Source organism: Natator depressus, chromosome 24 (genome assembly GCF_965152275.1).
Source record: "Natator depressus isolate rNatDep1 chromosome 24, rNatDep2.hap1, whole genome shotgun sequence".
Classification (NCBI taxonomy): Eukaryota; Metazoa; Chordata; order Testudines; family Cheloniidae; genus Natator; species Natator depressus.
The window spans coordinates 306989-332284 of record NC_134257.1 but is presented as its reverse complement, the minus strand read 5'-3'; the positions used below and the strand labels follow the sequence as shown (position 1 = coordinate 332284).

At 44.3% G+C, this 25296-nt stretch overlaps 1 protein-coding gene across 2 annotated transcripts in view; it reads right to left on the bottom strand.

Moving 5' to 3' along the window:
• Positions 1 to 25296, bottom strand: part of ASH1L (ASH1 like histone lysine methyltransferase) — a 156225-nt gene that overhangs the window by 38956 nt on the left and 91973 nt on the right. For both annotated transcript variants that reach the window (XM_074938716.1, XM_074938717.1), the window contains 2 exons: positions 23863 to 24601; positions 19910 to 20089 (listed from right to left, as the gene is read on the bottom strand). In XM_074938716.1, coding sequence (XP_074794817.1) covers positions 19910 to 20089; positions 23863 to 24601 — 919 coding nt within the window. The remainder of the gene's footprint in view (positions 1 to 19909; positions 20090 to 23862; positions 24602 to 25296) is intronic.

Genomic DNA, 25296 nt, shown 5'->3' with positions numbered 1-25296 from the left:
TGGAGCACATAGGCTACAGCCTAAAAGGCACGAGTGAGTCTTTGGACATCAAATACTGTATTGTTTGATATGATATATTCATATTGAACGTGTGCATTTTCAGTTAAGTGATGCACAATTTCTTTCCTAATAAACCATTCCAATATGTTCTCTCAGACAGAATTCAGTTATTGGTCTGCAGTTAACAGCCTCTTCCTTGCAAGCTTTTTCAAAAATTGGCATATCATCTGCTTTCCTCCAATCACCAAGAATCTTTTACTGTATCAAACATCATATAAAATAAAGATGCAAGTGGCTCTGCCACTAACTTCTTAAAGAGGACCTGCAAAAGGTGCGTTACTTTCCCCACCTGTATAATGGGTATATATTTACCCACCTTTTTAGTATGCTTGGAGATCCTTGGATGAAAGGTGCAAATGCTTTATAAGTGCAAAGCATTATTCATGTTTATTATTAATTATTATTATTATTATTTAATATGAAAATACAAGAGTCAAACAGTTTCAGTATATTTTCTTATTATTTATATAGTGCCACAGGTATGCACAGTTTTTTATAGGTAAAATAACAAGAGTACAAGGAATTTAAGGAGGGTCTGAGTTCCTAACAAAAATATGCAATTTTTCATTAAAAAAAGCTGCCGTGCCAGACAAGTGGAGGGTAGAAAATATACCCTGCTTTCCCTCCAGTAAAAGGAAAACTGAGTGAATGGATAATTAAAGACAGAATTATAAAACACCTGCATGAAAAATAATAGGATAGGGACAAACCAGCATGGCTTAAATAAAGGAAAAAATATGTCTCTCCAATATAACAGAATTCTCTGAGAAGTGTCAACAACATAATAGATAAAGGAGGACTGAATGACAATTTATCTGGACTTTCGAAAAGTCTTCAAAGTCACTCAAGAGACTATTCAGGAAGCTACGTGGGCATAGGTCAGTGAGCAGAAATTGGCTGAGAGTCAGAAAATAAGAAGAGTAGGGATAAATGATGAATTTTCAACCTGGCAAAAGTTAGCAGTGGGGTGCACCAAAGTTCCAGACTAGAACCTGTGTTTTTTAAATCTGTATATGAAGATTCCAGGATTGGCACTGTGTGTCACTCTGAAGCCTAGAATGTCTGTTGAGTCAGTGTGAAGTGATGGAAACAGCTACAAGGATGGTTGAGAGCTCTGCTTTTTAGATTTATCATCTTGTTCAAACATCACTGAGATTTGCATTCTGTTACTGTCAAATTATTAAATTCTCAGCCATTTTGACTTTACAATCGACACCCTGAGACAGCATGGGGTTTCAGCTACAATAAGGCATGTAGCTATGCCATGCCAAGAGGCCTAGACCACTGTGATATCAAAGGTAACTCAACCAATTACCATCCTTATCCTACAGCTAATTTGCATGTAACAATTTCATTGGTTGTTTGAGGGAGGGGGCGATCAAATAAGTTTGAAAACCACTGCTTTAAATTAACTGTAACCATTTTGGAAAAACAACTGAACACCAGTGTGCACAGATCAGTGAAAGCTTCTGTTTAAAGTGCAGTGGTGGTTAATAAAGCAAACAAAATGCTAAGTTGCAACAGAAAAATAATGCTGAAAAAGGTAATGATGCCATTATATAAATAGATGGCATGCCCTGATCGCTAGTTCTGTGTTCAGTTCTGGTCAACTATTTCTCAAAAAGGATGCAGTAGAAATTAAAGGGGTACAAGAGATAGAAGGCCAAAATTATTAAAGGCCTGGAAAGACTTCTATATGAGAAGCCACTGTAATGTGCTAATAAAGTTTGCGGATGACACGAAGCTGGGAGGTATTGCCAACACAGAGAGGGACCGGGATATCATACAGGAAGATCTGGATGACCCTGTAAACTGGAGTAATAGTAATAGGATGAAATTTAATAGTGAAAAAGTGCAAGGTCATACATTTAGGGATTAATAAGAATTTTTGTTATGAACTGGGGACGCATCACTTGGAAGTAACAGAGGAGGAGAAGGGCCTCAGAGTATTGGTTGATCACAGGATGACTATGAGCCTGTGAAAAAAGCTAATCCGGACTTGGGATGCATCAGGCGAGGTATTATTTAAGCTCAGTACCAATGTGGACACAAGAACAAATGGATATAAACTGGCCAACAGGAAGTTTAGACTTGAAATTAGACGAAGGTTTCTAACCATCAGAGGAGTGAAGTTCTGGAATAGCCTTCCAAGGGGAGCGGTGGAGGCAAAAGACATATCTGGCCTCAAGGGATTAAGCTTGACAAGTTTATAGAGGGGATGGTATGATGGGATAGCCTAATTTTGGCAATTAATTGATCTTTGACTATTAGCGGTAAATATGCCCAATGGTCTGTGATGGGACACTAGATAGGGTGGGATCTGAGTTACTACAGAGAATTCTTTCTTGGGTGTCTGGCTGGTGAGTCTTGCCCACATTCTCAGGGTTTAGCTGATCACCATATTTGGGGTCAGGAAGGAATTTTCCTCCAGGGCAGACTGGCAGAGGCCCTGGGGTTTTTCACATTCCTGTGCAGCGTGGGGCACAGGTCACTTGCTGGAGGATTCTCTGCACCTTGAAGTCTTTAAACCATGAGTTGAGGACTTCAATAGCTCAGACATAGGTCAGGGGTTTGTTACAGGAGTGGGTGGGTGAGATTCAATGGCCTGCATTGTGCAGGAGGTCAGACTAGATGATCATAATGGTCCCTTCTGACCTTAAAGTCTATGAAACCTCTCCTAAAGGCAGGTTATTCTGTAATGTTGATTCTGGAGACTCTAGCCCTTCCTCTGAAGCATATGGTACTCTCCACTAATACAGATAGGATATTGGACTTCATGAAATTCTGGTTTGGCAGTTCAGATATTACACACAAATGGAGGATACTCTAAGGAGATGATAAATTTTTACTTATATAAAAATATGTGCCTGTTTCTCTGCAGTTTCTAAAGGGTTAACGTTAGGTGCAAACGCTACTGACTTGGAAAGGGTGTAAGATCTGGATGTGTTATCTTGGTAAGGGTGAATTTTAATGAAAAGGAAAGTTAAACACAAAGTCAAGGATGAGAAGCCACATATAATGGGAGTTAAGGTTCATGTTTTATAAACATAAATACCGTACAAGTGAGTTCAAAGGAACGTCTCTCATAACACCATACATCAGGAGAATGTGTTGCATAAGTCAACAGCAACATGCCCACGTGTTCACACTGGGACGATAAAAGACAATGAGTTATGTTGGGTAGGAGTTTGTGGGAGGAAATGAAGGTTTTGTTTTTGTTTTTATCAATGATCTTTATGGAAAGGCTTCTCTCTTTCATTTCATAAATGATGGCCTCTCAGAAACTCAAAAGTAGGGTTCCCTGGGTGCCAACTGGACTGCTTTCTGTGGAGATGGTTTTATCAGGGAAGAGTCAGTTTTCTTTTTGGACCAAAGATGGAAGTTTAGTAAACAGATAAACCTCAGTACAGATGGTAAATGCAGTAGGAATTCCCAGTGCAGAGCTGACTGTGTTCTCACAGTCACTGATACAAATGCCTGCTGGAGCCAGTCTGCTGCATGTTATTGATGAGGACAAGCATCTAATTATTTCTATGCCTTACACTTTATGAAGTATTTCCCCCAGTAAGTGAGTACAAAGAACTATTCTAGCTGAAGGCGAGCATTACAGATTGGGGACTCTCCAAACAGGCAGCACATGCCATACCCATTTTCCTTCACAGACATGAGCACTAGATTAGGGCCCAGATAACTTTTCTACAGTCACCAGGGAAATGATTCCCCATGACAGTTACAACAGAAAAGCTTTGATGGGACTCTGTGGAAATGGCTTTTTCACAGATAGCTAAGTAAAAATATAATCGGGGTAGAGAAGGGATGATTCCTCTCGCTATCATCCCTTCCCACAATTTGGTTTGCTTCTTTGTGGATAAATATAAAATCTCTACCTTGCAAAAACAACGAGGAGTCCGGTGGCACCTTAAAGACTACCAGATTTATTTGGGCATAAGTTTTCGTAGGTATAAAACCCCAGTTCCAAAGAAGTGTTTTTTTAAACCAGGAAAGCTTATGCCCAAATAAATGTTAGTCTTTAAGGTACCACCGGACTCCTTGTTGTTTTTGTGGATACAGACTAACATGGCTACCCCTCTGATACTTGGCACCTTCTACCTTGCAGTTACCATTCTTCTCAGCAGTGGACTAAATGGGACTCTCTTTAAAAGCCATCAGCAGTAGTTAGTCAGAGTGGCTGCTGTAGCCTGGCATGAAGCACTTGGTGATCTTCAAGGGTTGAATGTGAGGCCTCTAGAACCCCGCTACTCCCAGTCAGATGGTAAGGGTAATGTAACCAGAAATGCTGTTTTATTTTACTCCTACTCCCCTTCTTTATGGTCTTTAACCTGTTAACTTCTCCATTTCTGTTCTTCTCCTTCCTCACTCTCTTCCACTACTGTCTTCCCTTACTTCCCAGGGGTTAGAACTCTGTAGGCAGCAAAGTGAAACTTGAAGAAACCTGTAGCTACATTCTGTTACACCAAGGGGAAAATCATCAAAGTAAAAGAAAAAACGGTTACCTACCTTTTCGTCACTGTTGTTCTTCGAGATGTGTTGCTCATGTCCATTCCATTCTAGGTGTGCGTGCAACCATGTGCACAGTCATCGGAGATTTTTGCCTTAGTGGTATCTGTAGGGTCGGCTGTAGCACCCTCGAGTGGTATATTAGGTGCTGCCGACTCTACACCCTCTCAGTTCCTTCTTGCTGGCAACTCCGACAGAGGGGTAGGAGGGCGGGTAATGGAATGGATATGACAAACAAATCTCGAAGAACAGTTACAAAAAGGTAGGTAACCATTTTTTCTTCTTTGAGTGCTTGCTCATGTCAATTCCATTCTAGGTGATTCACAAGCAGTATCCTCAGAGGTTAGCAGCTTGAAGTACTGTTCTACTGAAGTCAGCATCATCCCGGGCCTGCTGGCTAAGTGCATGATGGGACATGAACCTGCGGACGGATGACCAGGTGGCTGCCCTACAGACGTCCTGGATAAGCACTTGGGCTAGGAAAGCTGCTGACGAGGCTTGCACCCTGGTTGAGTGGGTGGTGACAATTGCCAGAGGTGGCACCAGTGCCTGGTTGTAGCAGCAATGAATGCAGGGAGTGATCCAAGAAGAAATTCTTTGAGTGGACACTGGATGACTTTTCATCCTGTTGGCCACCATGATGAACAATTGCGTCGACTTGCGGAATGGCTTGGTCCTTTCAATGAAGAAGGCTAGCGCCCGCCTGACATCTAGGGAATGCAATCTACACTCCTCCTCCAACTTATGCGGCTTTGGAAAAAAGACAGGTAAGTAAATGTCCTGGCTCATATGAAACTGTGAGACCACCTTGGGCAGGAAAGCCGGGTGTGGCTGCAGCTGGACCTTGTCTTTGTAGAATACTGTGTAAGGTGGTTCCGAGGTAAGTGCCCTAATCTCGGAGACCCAGCGGGCGGACATTATCGCAACTAGGAATGCAACCTTCCAGGTCAGGAGAAGGAGAGAGCAGGAAGCCAGAGGCTTGGGGGTGGGGGGTCCCATGAGCCGTGACAGCACAAGATTCAGGTCCCATTGTGGAACGGGGTCCCTGACGTTCAGGTAAAGGCACTTGAGGCCACTGAGGAACCTGGCAGTTATGTCCTGGGCGAAAACCGACACACCCTCGAGTGGCGGACGGAAGGCTGAAATGGCGGCCAAGTGGACCTTGACAGATGAAAGGGACAGGCCTTGGAGCTTGAGATGCAGAAGGTAGTCCAGGATCAAATGGAGCGAGGTCTGGTCGGGCTGAATACTTTTAGCCGAAGTCCAATAAGTGAACCGCTTCCATTTGGCCAGGTAGGTCACTCTGGTGGAGGGCTTTCTGCTGCCTTGAAAACCAAGCACTCCTGCTCCTCTGTATTTAACCATGCAGCAGCCACACCATCAGGTGCAGCACCACCAGGTTCAGATGCAGAAGACTACCATGGTTTTGGAACAGCAGGTCTGACCTGAGCCGCAGCCGTAACAGAGCAACCACCGATAGGTCCAGCAGCATGCCGAACCAGTGCTGGCGCAGCCAGGCCAGTGATATGACGATTACCGTCACCGTGTCCTGCTCGATTTTCATGAAGACTCTGAGAATCAGCGGCACCGGAGCAAAGGCGTATAAAAAAGCCCCTGACCACGGGAGCAGAAAAGCATCCGACAGGGAGCCTCTGTTGATCCCCCGAATCAAGCAGGAAACATGGCATTTCTTGTTCTGTCTGGACGCGAACAAGTCCACCCAGGGAGTTCCCTACTTCTGGAAGATGAAGCTGGTCACCTCCTGATGGAGGGACCACTCGTGGCGAGACAAGAAGATCCTGTTGAGGCCATCTGCCAAGGCATTCCTGGCCCCGGGGAGGTGTGCGGCTATGAGATGGATGGCGTGTTGTACACAGAAGTTCCAAAGCTGGAAGGCTTCCTGGCAAAGTGCAGATGACCTGGTCCCACCTTGCCTGTCAATACAGAACATAGCTGCAGTATTGTCTGTCAGGACCTGGACTACCCTGCTTTTTATGTGAGGTAGGAAGGCTTGACAGGCCAGGTCAAACCGCTCTGAGCTCCCTGACAGTGATGCGTAGGGAGCGATCATGACTCGACCAACAACCCTGCATGCTGAGATAGCCCAGGTGGGCTCCCCACACCAGGTCTGTGGCACTGGAGACGAAGGTCATGGATGGGGATGGAGCTGTGAAGGGAACCCCCTCCAACACCAATGCAGGATTCTGCCATCATGTGAGTGATGACAGTAGGTGTATGACCGGAGTCCCAGGGGAGCCAACTGAGGTCACTCAATTAAGGTGAACTGCAAAGAAGGGGTAGACAATACCCAAAGCTAGTGGATATTCCAATACTTAGATTTACTAAGTCAGCACAAAACAGCTTCTATATTACCTCACTGGTTGCCCAGAAGCCAACAACACAGTTCACTTGCAGTAACCCAGCCGTAGACACCCAAGTCAAATATGATGAGGATTACTGAAAATTTTATTCATCACATAAAAAACTTCTAACAATCTCAAAGGATCGGACACATTACCTCCCAGGTTAATGAATATTCTAGAACTTACCCAAATACACGGTTACAGCCAATTATTATTAACTAAACTAAAATTTATTAAAAAAAGAAAAGAGAGAGTATGGTTAAAAGATCAGTATACATACAGACTTGAGTACAATCTTGAGATTCAGATTCATAGCAGAGATGGTGAGCTTTGTAGATGCAAAGAGTTTTTTCAGGGAGGAAGGCTCTGGCCTGAGTAGAATCGAAGACCGTTCCAATTAACTCTATGTGTTTTACAGGCATTAAGGTTGATTTTTTCTCGTTTATCAACAGCCCCCGGTCATGACAGATGGAGCAAACTGCAGGGTGTAGCCCGAAGATATTACGTCGAGCATCCAACGGTCCAAGGTCAGCCACGACCAGGCCGATCGGAAGGGGCACAGGAGGTTGAGGAAAGAGCAGGGGGGTGGATCCTGGGAAGTGACTGGGGCACCGTCCTCAGGCGCATCCTCAAAACACCTGCTTCTGGCTTCCTTGGCCAGAAGACCCAGGCTGGACGGAGGAATGGGAAGACGAAGGGTGACGCCATTTAAATCCTTTGTCTCTGTCCTTCTTTCTGTAGGAGGTGGACCAGGGGACACCCCAGGACCAAGATGGAGGCAGAGGTGACAGGGGACGGAAATGCTTTCTAGCCTGCTGAGGGGTGTGAAGGTCCAAAGAATGGCAGGTGGCACGGGAGTCTTTAAGGCCATGAAGCCATGCTCTGGTCAGCTCCAAAAAGAGCCCTGCTCCCTCAAATGGAAGGTCCTGAAAGGTAGTTTGCATCTTCTGGGACAGCTCAGAGGACTATAACCAGGAGCTGTGCCTCATGAGTGACCACCACAGAGGTGGCTACCCTGGTTGCCGAATCCGTAGTGTCCCAGACCATCTGAAGGGTGCCTCTCACCACTGCTTTGCCCTTGTCCACCAAGGCGGTGAACTCCTGGGCTCAGTCCTGTGGGAGGCCCTCCTTAACCTTGCTGATGGAGTTCAACAGGTTGAAGTTGTACCTGCCTAGCAGGGCCTGAGAGTTAGACACCCAAAATTGCAGGCTGGCTGTCGAATAAATTTTCCTGCCAAACACGTCCAGCCTCTTGGCATCTTTATTTTTTGGCGTGCCACTCACCTGTCCCTGCCTGTCCCTTTCATTGACAGTGGACACGACCAGAGATCCTGCTGGAGGGTGGGTGTACAGGGACTCAAATCTCTTTGCGGGGACATAGAACTTCTTTTCTACCTTGTTGGAAGTAGGTGGAATGGAAGAGGGGGTCTGCCACACCGATGTGGCAATTTTAATGACCCCTGGGTAGATCGGCAACGCAACCTGGGCCAGGGTGGAGGAGGGTCTAACATTAAAGAGGTCATCTGACTCCTCTGCTAGTTCCTTGACCTCCAAGTTCAGGTTGGCAGCCACCCTTTTGAGCAGGGCCTGGTGCTCCTTGAAGTCGTTGGAGGGGCTATTCGTTTGCAAGGGGCCAGCCACCGCTTTGTCCGGAGACGACAAAGATGACTGCACAGCAGGGGAAGGAGCAGTTTCCCCTTGCTTGTCCAGGGATGGCTCCTTGGGAGTTGGGGCCCACTGTGTTGCCCGCACATTGGATTCAGTACTGTGTTCCGACTCAGGTGCTGGCTGTGCTGGGGACAGCTTGTCCAATGCAGCCTTGGAGGAAAGGTGGCAGTACGGGACCAGCATAACAGGTACACCCCATGGGTTTCAGTACTGCCACTGAGCGGGCCATTGCCCGTGCCTTCACACCACCGTCGCTGTAATAGCCATGCTGGTCTTGCGGGCCGGTAGTGATCTGCCTTTTATAGGTGAGGGGCTGAGCTTCCCTTCAGGCTCAGACCATTGCCCTTCCAGTGACCAGAGCAGAGCTGTAGATGCCTGAGTCTGCCAACTGACCCTCGTTGGCGACCGGTAAGGAGAAGGTGATGACTGGTGCCTGCCCGAAGAGCGATACTGGGGAACTGGAGACCGGTGCTGTGACCAGGAATGATCCCATACCGGGGGGAAATTGATGCCTGGGAGACTGCCTAGGCAATGGTGATCTGTACATTGGTGAACTCTGGCAAGAGGCAAGACGGTACCATGGGCATGAGGATTGGTGTTGTGACTCAAGTGTCCCATGCCTCGCAGGAGGAGACCTTGGCATCAGGGACCTGTGTCTTTTAATCTGGGACTGTGGCTGCGGTGCCAGGGTCCGAGGCCGTGGTGATGGGGACCGATGCCTGCAGTCCAGTGATCGGGATGCTCTGCTGCTTTAGGGGGCAATCCCATAACCGACCCATAGATGCCGGGGCCTTGGCCAGGTCTGTCGCCTGGCTTGGCGTCTTCAGTGTTGATTGGCCTGCCTCCTCTTTGGCTGCTGGGCCCGCTTTGGGCACAGATGACCCTACTGGGGCTGGGACTCCCTACCGCTCCCAGGAGTTGGGGGTGGGTCCCTGGCTGGACTAGGGGGTCCCACTGCAGCGATACTCCCAAGCAGCTCCGAGGCGGGCACGTGGCCTGACACAGGTCCTTTGCAAAGCCCCCTTTTTCTGCGGTGCTGGTGGGCCAGTCGACTTCAACTGCTTCTTAGGCACCGAGAAGGGGGAATGGTGCTGGGAGGGTTCTGGTGCCGGTGGTGCGCTGCGTGCCGACGCTGAGATTCTGGGCGTAGAGTCTGATCGAGAGGGCTCCGAGGTCAGATGAAACGCAGCCTCCAGGAGGAGGGCCCTCAAGCGGATATCCCGCTCCTTCCGAGTTTGAGGGCAAAAGTTTTTGCAGATCCTGCACTTATCCTTTCTGTGGGACTCCCCCAAAACACTTTAAACAGCTCTCGCGGGGGTCACTAATGGGCATTGGCCGGCTGCATGATGAACATGGCTTAAACCCTGTGGAACGGGACATGCCCCGTTCCGGGACATGCCCCATTCTGAGGCGAGGTCCCAGCTGGGATTCTAACTCCTAAACAATTATTCTAACACTTAATTTAAAGGTCTAAGTACCTATCAACTAACAACAAAGGAGACTGAACAATGGACTGTAAGAACAGCTAACACTCTTGCGATGCAAGACAAGGAGGAGCGACCAAGCCTCATGGGTGGTAAGAAGGAACTGAGACAGCATAGGTTTGGCAGTGCCTAATATACCAACACATGAACACTCAAGAGGGTGCTACCGCCAACCCTACAGATACCGCTGAGGCAAAAATCTCCAACTATGCACGTGGGCATGCACACACCTAGAATGGAATCAACATGAGCAAGCACCCGAAGAATAACTTTTAGTGCTCCAGACAGTCTGTGACAGGGTGGACTAGGCCCTGAGGCCCCTGCTGGAGACCAAACTACCCCAGAAAAGGGTAGTGGAGAGGGTCCTCCCAGTTGCCTAGAGAGGTAGCATCAGACACAGCCAATCAGGAAAGAGGCTGCAGGGATCAGCCAATCAGGGTCCAGCAGGCTTGTATAAAAGGAGCTGAGGGACAGAGTCAGACTGTGGGATCAAGAGGTGCTCCTGGCTGGCTGCAGGGGCTGAAAGAAGCTGGACAGATCAGTTGCTGTCAGGGACAGTGAGAGCCAGAGAACAGCTCTTGGTTCTCTCCTGGGACTAAGCAGGTAGTTACTGGCAGGGATAAGGGGAGCGAGGAAGGAGCTGCTGGCTGGCTGGCTGCTGGGACTCAAAGATGGGCTACAGGGAAGTGGCTCAGGGAACCATAGAGCAGCAATTAGTAAAGGGACAGAGCATGAGGCTGCTATACTTAAAAGGTCCCAGGGTTGCGACCCGGAGCAGTGGGTGGGGCTGGGTCTCCCCACCACCCTCCAGACACTAGGGGAAGTGGCTACGCCCTAAGGAAGAGAATTAGAACTGTGGCAACCCAGGGAATGACTCAGCAGGGACCTGTGGTCAGCGAAATGAGTCCAAGAGGGATGGCTCAGCAGGAAGGCTGGGATCACTGAGGACTCAAGGAGATGCAAAGAGCCCCCAGGGAGGAAGCCCTAGGACGGCTGTTCAATACCAAAGTAGGAACCTTGCAACCCAGCTGGACCACATGATGGTACCCTGACGGGCCTTTTTGGACTGTTAAAGACTGAGCCCAGTGCTTAAGGACGTTTTGGACTGTGTACCCCGGAAGGGGTTTGTTTGTTATGTACATCGACAGAGTGTGACCCAGCTGGAGGGCTGAGTCACCAAAGACCTGCCTGACAAGTGCAGCGGCTGACAGAGGCACCGTGAGCGGAGGAAAAAACTGCAGGCACAAATGCACTCAACCAGGGGGCTCTTGCATGAGGTGAGTGCAAACCATTACACCATCTAACTTCAGTCTCTGGTCAAAAGTAAAGCTTTGCCATCACAAACATGATGACTGTGATGCAGTATTATATAGTTTAAAGACATACAAGTGAATCTTAAAATAAAATTCATGGGGCAGTTAAGCTTTCACAGAATTTATTTAGACTTAAAAGGAGGTTATGTTTTCTTTTGGTCTGGGCAAAATAGCTGTGGGGGCAGCACCACAAGAAGATGATCTACTGCTGTGCAGCTGGAAGTATGGCTGGCAGGGTCACAAGACGACTGCCCAAAGCCATTTGTCCATCTCAGCATTCTTTCATCTGTTCCCAAGAAAGGAAATAGCCCCAGGAGCAAGGGGACAAGACACTAAGACTGAGGAGGGCTGCAATTCTGCAAACAATTTAAAGGAGGAGTCATGAGCACACATATTCCCAACGAGGGAAATCTGCAACTTGCCCCTATTAAAAATCTTGGCCAAAGAAGATAGCAACAACCTTTTTCAAGCAGAGTAGGACGGCAATCTTTAAGATATGCTATATCCATCAGACCTTAACTCAGAACTTCCACTAGAGATGAGAAAAGCTGTTTATTGTTCTTATTTTGGATGATAGCTCTGTTATCCATGTCATGAGCTGAAGAGATCTCCTGTCTGTCATATTTATTGCCTTGTTCAGGACATTAAGTCCAAGAGTATTATGCAACTTCGAAGAAACCAGCAGGCACGTAACAAAACGCCAGAAAATTGTAGACCCAACAGGTATTCCGACCTTAGAATCTTGGCTTCTATTAGTTAATATTTATATATTTTCAATACTATCCCCAGAGGAACATTACTCCCAAGGTAGGAAGAACATCTCTTGCATAAGGTAGTGACTCCAAATTTCCATTAGAAGAGGTATCCCACAGTAACTATTTTCCCCCAGGAGCTAGAACAATTATTAAATATAATTACGAATGGAAGACGGGAGAGACTCTGAACTCCTCCACAAAAGCCCCTGTTGGGTGAATAGCAGTGATTGGCCTCCATAATCTTCCATTCTTTTCAAGGCCTCTGGCTTGCACAGGCACACACTGAACTACTTTTTTAATCGGTCTCATGAGGCTATAAAGAGTAATGCATGTTGTATTTTCAGAGACTTTTTAAAGTTTTGGGAGCCTCCAATAAAATCTGAAGCAAGTATCCCCTTTCTCTGAGGAGGGAGAGGCCTTAGGTTCTCATCTTCTGCAAGACTCCAAATGAGCCCCAATATAGATAAGATCTCCAAGTCTATGCTTTCTGGACATATCAAATCAGGATGCATCTCGTCAGCAAAAAGCCTTTATTATTTTTCCAGTGTTAGCTGAAGACTGGGGAAAGCCCACTTGTACACTAATACCAAACTTGCTATCCCAGGCAGTAAAACCACCCTAGGAAATAGAGAGGGGCTGAGGTAGATCTTAGACAGCATCCCTTTAATTCTTGGTTCTTTTCCCAGGGTTCATGCTCCACTGATGCACTGCACTGCATATCTGGGCTTCCTTCAGCCTACTGTAAGAAAACCTTTACACCTAGTTGAGTTGAAAGAGTGGGATCCTACAGTAGCAACCTGTATAATTCAAATTCCCTAAGCATAGGCAGCAGAGGCAGAGAAATGAATGCAGACCTTACCCCTGCAATGGTAGGCTATAGCTTTCAATGGCACTACAAACATTTTCTCTGCTATCTTTTAGCTGTTGGCCCATAACTGATCCAAGGAGAGGCTCCAAACAGAAATGACAAAGCTCAGCAGAGCTGCAACTACTGCAATTGTCCTCCCACATTGCAGCGTGGGAAACCAGTTTTGGAGGTTCCAAAACCTCTGAAGTTGTATAATGTAAAGAGCAAAAGGGAATAAGTGATCGATACCACATTGGAAAAAAGTAAGAATGCAGACAGTGGCTTCTACTGGAAACATGGACAAGCACTTAACTGTACCATCACTAGAGGGTGCTGTGTCATTATAACAGTTGCATTCTTGTTCCCAAACCATGACGTTTTTACAGCCAAAAAAATATTGGTATGGGTAAAGTTACATGAAACCTAGAAGAACACGTATTAACAGCTCTTCCTTCCCCAACTACTAGTCCCACGATTTTTAATGAAACACCAAATAGTAGCTATAGAGGCGTTAATGATAAATGCAACAACTCCAAATGATAATTCATGCCTGCCCAAGAGATGGAAAATAAGATTGGATTGTTATCAATTTTTGACTTACTAAACTGTTATAATAATTTGATTAATACTGGTTTACTGGCTAAGGGTTGAGAATCATTCCTCTCCCACTTAGGATTTTAACTTGCAAAAGGGAAGTGGAGGAGCAAGTCTCAAGTTTCAGCCAGCAAGCAGAGATAGGATGGGAAAAAAGAAGGAAAAAAAAAAAAAGAAGAGAAAAGCGGGCCAACCAATAGAAATGATTATACAAAGCCCACTTTCAGGTGACTCGTGTCACCCTAATGTCAGTCCTCCTTTAATCACTTTTACTGTAGCAGAAAGGGAAATGGGTGAAGCTTAGTCCTGGGATAGAATAGGTGATCACATTTATTCAAGCAAATAACTTATAAAAATATTGTGATAAATTGTTCCATGGTTGCCCCTCTTAAAAAAAAAAGGAGGAACAATACACTGGAGAGAAGAATGGGAAATCCATTTAGGACATTACAGTGGACAGCAGTAAAAGGGAATTAGGTGGTTATGAAGAGATCTTTAGCGTATGAGTATCTTCTCTGTGGACCATTTCATTTACTATTACATTCAGTCCCATCATTCCAAGACATGGAATAATCTATTAATTTAATAAACCACAGTGGTTTTTAAAATTAAAAACTATTATACTAGATGCCAGATTGCAAGCCCCTTATTCACACTGGTAAGAAGTTACTCATGAGTAGTTCCACTGAAGTCAATGAATTTGTATAAATAACTGCTCACCGATGTTAGTGAGACGCTCACAACCTGTCTCTAAGTAAAAACAGGAAAGTCAGATGTGCCTAAGAGATATGGATTTTTTAACTTGGATCATAGTCAGGAATCTCTGGTGTGGGTTGTGAAGGGGATATATCACATTTATGTCTTATAGTGATTTTCATACACCCTGATTTTCTTAATTATTTTGTGCATGTTGACAGTTACATTAGAAGTTTGTTTAAAAGACAGATATAAGTGATTCTTTTTTAGCTTTGCATGGGACTAAAGAACAACTTTTCAGTTTACAGTTCAATCTTGTAGAAGCTTATGATATGCAAAATACTAGCAGTAATTTTTTAAAATGGTGGTATGCAGTCCGAGAGACAATAATTAGTTACTGACTTCAAGGATCCTGTTAGGATGCATCCTGTAATACATTCCACTTGCAAAGAACTCAGCCAATGCAGATCAGTTACATCATTTTCAGTCAGTTATGGCACTGACAGTCAAAGCTGTCTCTTTACAGTTTAAAGAGAGACTGGTGACTGACTTAATCAGTCGATTTTAAAAAAAATTTAAGATGATTATTATGGGCCAGAGGCCACTATCTTTATGCACACTGAATGATATCTTACTTCATGAGCAGTCTGATACCAATGGGACTACTTATGGAATAAGGTCTTACTCATTGTGAGAAAGAATGTAAAAACTGGCTCTAAATATCTGTATTAATAAACCACCATAGCAAGGAATTTCTCCACATCCCTTTTGGAGTTCTTAAGGTTCACATTTCTTCCACTCTACACCTATCCTTGAAGCCTTGCGTGGCAGCAATGTTATTTCTGTCAAAAGACTTGGCACAGGACTTAAAGTGGGGAACTCTGTGAAGATTTAAAACATGTTACCTAACTCCTCTGTACCACTCTAGATACTATAGTGACAAGCACACCTATAAATGCTTAATCAGTCAGTTTCTTCATCTGCAAAAGGGGGATAATAATCCTTACTTATCTTTGTAAAGTATTTTGAGATATAGGCCTTGATTTTCAGATGTGCTAAGCATTGACATCTCCAAATGAAATCAACAGGAGCTGCAAGTACTCAGAATCTCTGAAAATCAGGTCCCTACTGTAGAAAAGTGCTATTAAGTACTAGGTATTATTAATAATCTTTTGGAGCTCATCAACACCGCTTTCTTAAGAGTGAAATTTGCCCCGATGCAGAGGACCAGCACAAGGTCTAAGTACTATGTACAAGAATCTCCTTAGCTTTTCCCCCCAGAGGGTAAGAGACCCCAGACATGCCCAGTTATCTACATGCAAGGTGGGGGGTGGACATATATGTAGGCTCCTGTTTCTTAGTCCTTGTAAGGGGGAACCATGCCCTTTGCAGGCCTTCTTAAGTCTCTTCTGATGGGGACTCAAAAGGAAAATTAAGTATTTCAGTGTACCCAAGAATAACTTCTTCCTGGGGCCAACAGTACCTTCTTAGTTCTGGGCTATCTGCGCAGCAGATTGCAAGGAGTCCTTCCAGCTGGGCTGCTGAATCTGGCCCACTTTGTCAGGCTTTCCATGGGAGTTTGCTGGGCTCCCCACAGGTCCTGGATGGAGATCTCCTGGACAGTAGTTCCCCCTGTGGCTTCAGTTTCCTGCTCAGGGTGATCTCTCTCCCCTGCTGACTACAGTTTCCTCTTTTTTAAAGGCCTGCTCCCTACAATACATAATCGACAGGGCCAGAGGAGCAGGGCTAGTCCTGCACATAGGGCGTCTCTGGCACTTTTGTCATCAGTGTGGGGTCTATACACCCCATCACATTGTGTTTTGAGAGCTTACGGGGTTAGTAATAGTATATAGGATTTGAGCTGAACTTCTCTACATTCATGCCCAATTCTGATAAATCTAGATATTCACTTGAACTTTTAATTAACATTTGAAAAGTGACATGTCTGCCCACCACACCTGCAATGAGTGCTCCAATTGTCTGGGTAGGCTTCTGGCAGGATCATTAACATTTTATTACAAAGAAAAAAAAGATTCTCAGTTCCTCAGCCATGGTAACATGTCTATCTGCTCCAGTGGGAATATTCTATTGTAAACAAAAATGCTCAGACAACTAGACATTTAACGCTTAATTTTAAAAAGACTCATCTTGAGAAACAAAACATCCGAAGGACAGTACCACTATCACAGATTGGGGAGGAGGTGCTTTAATTTTCCTGATATCTGCTGGGAGAGCAATACAGCGGTGCATAGACAATCCAGGAAGTTTTTGGAAAGCGTAGGGGACAATTTTCTGGCGCAAGTGCTAGGGGAGCCAACTAGGGGGGGCGCTTTTCTTGACCTGCTGCTCACAAACCGGGTAGAATTAGTGGGGGAAGCAAAAGTGGATGGGAATCTGGGAGGCAGTGACCATGAGTTGGTTGAGTTCAGGATCCTGACGCAGGGAAGAAAGGTAAGCAGCAGGATACGGACCCTGGACTTCAGGAAAGCAGACTTCGACTCCCTCAGGGAACGGATGGGTAGGATCCCCTGGGGGACTATCATGAAGGGGAAGGGAGTCCAGGAGAGCTGGCTGTATTTCAAGGAATCCCTGTTGAGGTTACAGGGACAAACCATCCCGATGAGTCGAAAGAATAGTAAACATGGCAAGCGACCAGCTTGGCTTAATGGTGAAATCCTAGCGGATCTTAAACATAAAAAAGAAGCTTACAAGAAGTGGAAGGTTGGACATATGACCAGGGAAGAGTATAAAAATATTGCTCGGGCATGTAGGAAAGATATCAGGAGGGCCAAATCGCACCTGGAGCTGCAGCTAGCAAGAGATGTCAAGAGTAACAAGAAGGGTTTCTTCAGGTATGTTGGCAACAAGAAGAAAGCCAAGGAAAGTGTGGGCCCCTTACTGAATGAGGGAGGCAACCTAGTGACAGAGGATGTGGAAAAAGCTAATGTACTCAATGCTTTTTTTGCCTCTGTTTTCACTAACAAGGTCAGCTCCCAGACTGCTGCGCTGGGCATCACAGAATGGGGAAGAGATGGCCAGCCCTTTGTGGAGATAGAGGTGGTTAGGGACTATTTAGAAAAGCTGGACGTGCACAAGTCCATGGGGCCGGACGAGTTACATCCGAGAGTGCTGAAGGAATTGGCGGCTGTGATTGCAGAGCCCTTGGCCATTATCTTTGAAAACTCGTGGCGAACGGGGGAAGTCCCGGATGACTGGAAAAAGGCTAATGTAGTGCCAATCTTTAAAAAAGGGAAGAAGGAGGATCCTGGGAACTACAGGCCAGTCAGCCTCACCTCAGTCCCTGGAAAAATCATGGAGCAGGTCCTCAAAGAATCAATCCTGAAGCACTTACATGAGAGGAAAGTGATCAGGAACAGTCAGCATGGATTCACCAAGGGAAGGTCATGCCTGACTAATCTAATCGCCTTTTATGATGAGATTACTGGTTCTGTGGATGAAGGGAAAGCAGTGGATGTATTGTTTCTTGACTTTAGCAAAGCTTTTGACACGGTCTCCCACAGTATTCTTGTCAGCAAGTTAAGGAAGTATGGGCTGGATGAATGCACTATAAGGTGGGTAGAAAGCTGGCTAGATTGTCGGGCTCAACGGGTAGTGATAAATGGCTCCATGTCTAGTTGGCAGCCGGTGTCAAGTGGAGTGCCCCAGGGGTCGGTCCTGGGGCCGGTTTTGTTCAATATCTTCATAAATGATCTGGAGGATGGTGTGGATTGCACTCTCAGCAAATTTGCAGATGATACTAAACTGGGAGGAGTGGTAGATACGCTGGAGGGGAGGGATAGGATACAGAAGGACCTAGACAAATTGGAGGATTGGGCCAAAAGAAATCTGATGAGGTTCAATAAGGATAAGTGCAGGGTCCTGCACTTAGGATGGAAGAATCCAATGCACCGCTACAGACTAGGGACCGAATGGCTAGGCAGCAGTTCTGCGGAAAAGGACCTAGGGGTGACAGTGGACGAGAAGCTGGATATGAGTCAACAGTGTGCCCTTGTTGCCAAGAAGGCCAATGGCATTTTGGGATGTATAAGTAGGGGCATAGCGAGCAGATCGAGGGACGTGATCGTTCCCCTCTATTCGACACTGGTGAGGCCTCATCTGGAGTACTGTGTCCAGTTTTGGGCCCCACACTACAAGAAGGATGTGGATAAATTGGAGAGAGTCCAGCGAAGGGCAACAAAAATGATTAGGGGTCTAGAGCACATGACTTATGAGGAGAGGCTGAGGGAGCTGGGATTGTTTAGTCTGCAGAAGAGAAGAATGAGGGGGGATTTGATAGCTGCTTTCAACTACCTGAAAGGGGGTTCCAAAGAGGATGGCTCTAGACTGTTCTCAATGGTAGCAGATGACAGAACGAGGAGTAATGGTCTCAAGTTGCAATGGGGGAGGTTTAGATTGGATATTAGGAAAAACTTTTTCACTAAGAGGGTGGTGAAACACTGGAATGCGTTACCTAGGGAGGTGGTAGAATCTCCTTCCTTAGAGGTTTTTAAGGTCAGGCTTGACAAAGCCCTGGCTGGGATGATTTAACTGGGAATTGGTCCTGCTTCGAGCAGGGGGTTGGACTAGATGACCTTCTGGGGTCCCTTCCAACCCTGATATTCTATGATTCTATGCTTTCTAACAAACAACAAACAACAGCTGAATAAAAATGCAACTGCAGTCTCATTTTGGGCAAAACAAGAACCTCACAGCTTCTTCTTACAGTCTGGCTCAAATAACTACATTCTAATGTGAAAAGAGATGTAACTGGCAACAGTTACTAAACCATACACCAGCAGGTCTCACTGTAGTCTCTGAGGCATTTGCTAATTGTCTATGGAGAGCTCACTGGTCACATGATGCCTGCACTCCTCTTGGTTTCCATCTGCCAAATCCCATTCAAAGGAAACTAAAAATACAATACTTTACTAACATAAACAATTGTTGTAGCTGCGGCAGGGATGTTATATGATCACAAATGGGAGGGGAAGTCGGTCCATGCAATCAGAAATGGGAGGAGAGATGTCCATGAAACAATCTCTCTATTAAGTTGTGAGCTACGTTGTGGAAAAAAAGTTTAAAAATCTCAGTTCTTTACATTAAAAATCACATATAAAAAGAAGCAGATGAACAGCACTTATCTGTAAAATGAATAGGAAGCAGAGATGCATCTTTGGTAAAACATGAAGTTCCCTCACTTTACGAGCCAGTCACACTAAAGATGACTGTGTTATCATAAATCAATAAAAGCAAGACAACTAATGGCCCTTTTTATGTTGACACTGTGCTCAGTACCTGAGTATCTCAAGCTCCGCCAGCCCCTTTACTGTCATGATCTTTTAGGTTGTTGAATAAAGCTGTCTTACCTTCTTCAAGGCTGAGACTCAGCAACACTTTCAGATTGCTGGCGGTTGTTTTCTGACTGGGGTTACATTTTAAATCTTCACTGGGTCAGATTCTGATAATTATCATGCATGTAATTTTTCACAGGCTTGAATTAAGTTGGTGGTTTTATTTCAGCTGCTTATTAGTAGCAGCTCTTCAAGGTTCTAGTTGAAAGAAGAGAGTTTGCTGGAATATCAGACAGCAGCGTTTCACTGGTACTACTTACTCTGTTGTTTTGTACACATCAGAGTACAGCCCCGCCTTCTGGTACTTCTTCTTTGGGGGCCTAGGAGCCTTTTTCTCACGCTGGGTAAAAGTAGGCAAATGCTGCTCAGTGTTTTCAGATTTATGTGCCTTCCCAATGGCTTCGAGGTGACTAGGTGATTCAGTTGATGTCTCAGAAAAGCTGGAAGAAAATGTAAAGATGAACTTATTTCAACAGTATTATTCTATATTGTACAAAGAAGCCCAACAAAGAAGTCTCTGAATGGCCAGATGACTTTATCAGATTAAAACTTTTTTTTGCCAATTTTTGCAATTGAGACAGGATATTTTACAAGTAACAATTAACTTTGTACAAAAACAAGAAATCAACTTTACTGGAGTGTAAAGCACAAAGTAACTTAAATATCTGTTTTATATATGTATAATCATAAACAAGTGTCTAGCAGTCTGTGCATGTATATACAAATAGGCACATATGCTCACACCATGTTACTAAATTTCTCCAGCCTACAGAGAGAAATATTTAAAACTTTAGAACTAATTTCATTTCAACGTAAATTCATTTTTGGTTCTGGAAACAGTAAGCTGTTTGTTAACAAACTGAGGAAGTTATTCAGCACTCCTCCAGAATTTTAAGATGGTTATTTTCCTCATAGTCATGAAGACCTAGGGCTTGATTCTCTCTCATTTATACTAATATATATCAGAAGTGACTCCACTAAAGTCAATGGGACAACCCAGTGTTAGTGAGTGTAACTGAGGGTACGTCTACTCTGCAAATGAAGGTGTGACTGCAGTGCAGGTACGCATACCCATGCTAGCTTTAGTCTAGTTAGCGTGGGTAACAATAGCAGTGAAGACCCAACGGCACAGAACCCAGGGTGGGCCAGGAACTTGAATACGTACCCAGAATGTCCACCAAAGCCTGCACCGCCACATCCATACTAACAATGTTACTTACGCCAATTAGATTAAAGCTAGAGTGGGTACACTTACCCGTGTTGCAAACACCCCTTCATTTATGGTGTAGACGTACCCTGAGAGGATAATCAGGTCCTTGGTTTCTAAACAGGGCTTGACGTAGTCTCTATGAAATGCCCTGATGATGGAATAATATTCAATTGTTATAATAACTGGGTATTAAACATAGGGTATGTCTACACTGCATGCCACTGGTATGTAGGGTATTTGTTGCTACATGCTGCAGCGAAAAGCAGGCTACACTCATGCTGCAGTGTCTAGCTACACGCATCAGGGAAAGACTTAGCAAGGTGGAGGCAGCAGCGAAAAGCTCTGTCAGCAGGAAACTGCCGGAGCCTTTGTACGCTGCCTCCTTGCTCCCAGAGCCTTTCCTTGCTGCTAAAGCCTTTCCCTGTGGCAGAGAAAGACTCCAGCAGTGGGGAGGCAGCAAGACATCACATTGCTAAAAATAGCAGTATAGACAGGTGAGGCATTGCTTGGGTGCGTAGAGTACATACCCACAGGGTTCCTAGTTATACCTGGACTAAAGGGCACGCAGTGTATGTACTCCACTCACCACCACAAGGAGTGTGCAATGTAGATGTGCTCATAATGGTCTTACCCACACCTGACCCATTTCAGAGTTCTCTATTTTGATGGGGTTGGTCTGCAACCCCATACAATATAGACTACTTTAAGCTTTGTTTCTAAAGCTATTGTAAAAGTAAGAATGGCAGCTTGCTGCTGCATAGGTTGAATTATTAGCTAATGAATGTCTGAAGCGGATGCTGACCCAGTACGGCCATTCTTATGATGTTATTTTAAGCAATGCAAAGTCTTGCTACCTTAAGAATCAAATAAGGAGCAACTTGTGATCTGTGGTGTTATATACAAATGCTAACAGTAAATACTGCCTGGCCAACACATCCTGGACCAGTGAGGGGAAAGTTCTACCCATATCTTACTGAGGGATACAGAGAAATACTGGCACTGAGATTTGTCCTTCTGTTGGTGAAGACTAACTGATGTAGAATTTAGCTTTCCCATATAAAGGAATTAGGTGGAGCTGTTGAAGTGCCATGGTTATGACAGGGTTCTATTTTGCACTTAAACTGAGAGTTCAACCTCTTTTTTTTGTATGAAAAAGACAGTATATCTGCCCCAATTTTTCTGTACATAACTTCTGAATAAAACTTATATTTGAAAATCCTCAGAAAATTCATCTGTTAATTTTTGGGTTCTAATCAGTTTAAAATTGGCCTAAAAAGTTCACATTACTAAGTTTCACGATAATTTGGGCCCCTCTAGGATAAAAACTAAAAACACATTTTTAACATTCTACAATGAGAGTTTGGAGGTCTGGGGTAAATGTAATTTGTAGTTAATTAAACACAAACAATTATTAGCATTATTTGTCATAATTTAATCTTTATTTTCTGCAGTTAGCTGATGAAAATAATGGTTTATGTTATCTACTTCCACTCTCCAGTGCAGTATGTGGACACCTTTTCGAGCAGTTTAGGAAAGGAGTAAAACTACCTTTTGACATATGCCCCCAGTTATGTTCCCTGCATCTGAAATTGGGTTATGCCCACTTTCCAGCACCCTCTTCCCCAAACATAAGTGGGCATGATTTTCCAGAACTGTGCAGAATAGAGAGTAAGGAAAAGTTTGAGGCAAATGTGGTCTGTTTGTGGTGGTAAGTTTGGGGAAGGAGGTACTGGAAAAGTGGTATTCCTTTTGGGGAAGAGTTATATTTGTGGTCATCATCATAGCTTATCACTTCATTGTCTGTGGTGTACAGTGACTGCTCTAGTGGTAAGGTGTATGCCTTAAATTTTCTTTGCTTCTTGGTTTTATGTTGGGTATGTTGTATATAGATCGTCCTTAACTGACATAAAATGTAGTGGTTTTGTATATTAATTTATATTGGGTATATGCCACACTTGAAGAAAATTCAAATCAAAGACCCCCCTGATGCATGGAACTGTTATTTTCACTTCTTCACTGGGTGGTGTAGGGACAATCTTTGTTATAACCTTTCTGTCACCCGAACTGTCAACTATAATTACAATAGCCTAAAAATATTTTTTGCTAATCAGAGTCAGACAAATAATTTCCATTAATTGCTCCATCTGAAGCACAAGCCCAGAAGGAGAATAGGTTTCTCCAAGATTTTCTGTATCCAGTGTTTGCAAGTCTGAATGTTAGAATTACTGTACTTTAGATGCCCTCTCATTTTGGTGAGTCATATTCAATAGTTTAAAGATCCTATCTGAGATACCTTAAAGAGTGCTGATTTTAAGAAAGCGTTGGGCACCCCCCTTCTGAAAATCAAGTCCCTTTAAGGTTTCTCAAATTGGGCACCCTAATATTGAGGAACCCCAAAACACAAGTTACTTCTAAAAATCTGAAAACCTAACTCCCTAATGGTAGTTCCTCCAGGTCCAGGCTGAAGCACACTGATAGAGCAATGAATGGGAAATGTATCTATTTAGGTACTTATATGGCTTTCATCATCATCATATCTGAAAGCATTAATTAATTTTATCCTCAGAGGCAAGTTTTATCCCTATTTGTAAATCTGAGGCACAACACAGATTCAGTAATTTGCCCAAGGTTACACAAGAAATCCACGGCTGAGCCAGGAATTTAACCCAGGTCTCCTAAGTCCAAATTTACCAACCTTTCTCCCTACAGAGCTACTGCTGCCTCCAGTACTATAGAGAAGAAAAGTACTTTGATATTAGGGCTACTGATTTAGCACTTTTAATGAACACCAAATTCACTTTAACAAAAAACAAAATTTAAAAAGAAGTTATAACTTAAAAATAGCACACGCTGATTCCCTCTGAATTGATTCCCTCTGTCAGAGAAATGCACCTAGCAGTGTATGTGAGATGGGGGATGGAATAGTTGAAGTTTTGGAGAAACACATTTCCTACAGGTTTCAATTGCCAATTCTTTGAAGGTACAGAAATGTAAAGGAATTACCTTTTATTACTCTCCTGCTCATCTTCTGGTACAGACTTCTGTCTTTTCCTGGCCTGTTCCTCTGTAAGCCATCTCTTTCTCTTCCACCCTTTTCTGTGCTCTGCATTCAAGTTCACACTCTGTACTACAGCTTCGATTACATCTGTGATAGTATCAGGTCCAAGGTGTAAAGTGTTGCTCTCTTTCCTTCCCTCTAACTCCTGACTGACAAACCGAGCTGCCTGGAAAGCCTGCATTGAAACTACAGCCTGTAGTGGGTATTTCCGGGGCCTGCCTGGCTTGCGCTTCACAAAGTTATTCCCTGTCCGTGACTGCCTTTGCAGCTTTTTGGCTTTTAGAATTTTATTGACGTGGTCCAGATTTTTCTTGGTTGCCAAAATCTTGTTGTAACTACACATTTTTCTAGCCTGTCGCTGCATAGCTTCAACCACACTTCTCTTCAGATGATGTGGGGAATAGCTGCTTGGTAATCTGTCTGAAAGAAGTGAGATGCCATCATTGCAAGAGTCACTTGGAACTGCTGGAACTAACAGACTGTCCTGTTTTCCCAGGACTCTCTCCCTGTTGTGGTTTCGACCAGGGCTAGCTGAAGATGGAACAGATACATTTGCAATGACTGCTTCTATGGTTTTGTCCAGTGCAGCCTGGCTGTCATGTTGTGCCATGCGCTGCAGTAAACTATCCACTGAATCATCTACAGCAATCCCCAGTTTTGCTCCTCTTGTGGGTATTCCAATCACTGGAAAACACAAATAAACATAAGCATACTAGAACAGATTTTAGTTATGATCATCACTAAATTCTATGAGGTTTAAAACAAATTCCAATGGCTACATGTCCCCCTTGATCTCAAAATACTAAGGAGATACTGCCAAATTTTAATTTCTTATAATAGAGCTTCCAATAATTACACATTGTAAAGATACTTGTTTTTGTAACAAAGTCTTACTAGGTAGGAGGACTAGGGATGGAAGTAAGAGGGGTACCTGCATTCTGTCCTATGAATTTCTTTCACATTTTTCTTTTCTCTTTGATCTAACCAGATCAGCACACCTTGTTTTCCCTCTTCAGTTTCTTTCAGGGCAGAATGATAAAGGCATTATCAATTAAAAAAAAGCCTGAAAGGATGCATTAGTCTGCAGCAGTAAAGTGCTTAAGAGTATGCCACTTTTCTTCTTATGTTCTGATCCTGAAAACACTTGTGCACATGAATTCAAGTGTGAAAGTGTTTTCAGGATTGGGGGGCTTTGAATTGTAAGCTCTTCAGGGTAGCGATCATGTCTTTGTATGTGTTTGTAAAGTACCATGAAAGGGGATGATCCAAACCATTATCATAATTATAACTGTTCCTCCCTACCCCTGCTCAGATGGTGATCAGCATTTGGAATCTTGTCTCCAGAACTGCCTGCAGAATCCAATATATTGGAATTTAAA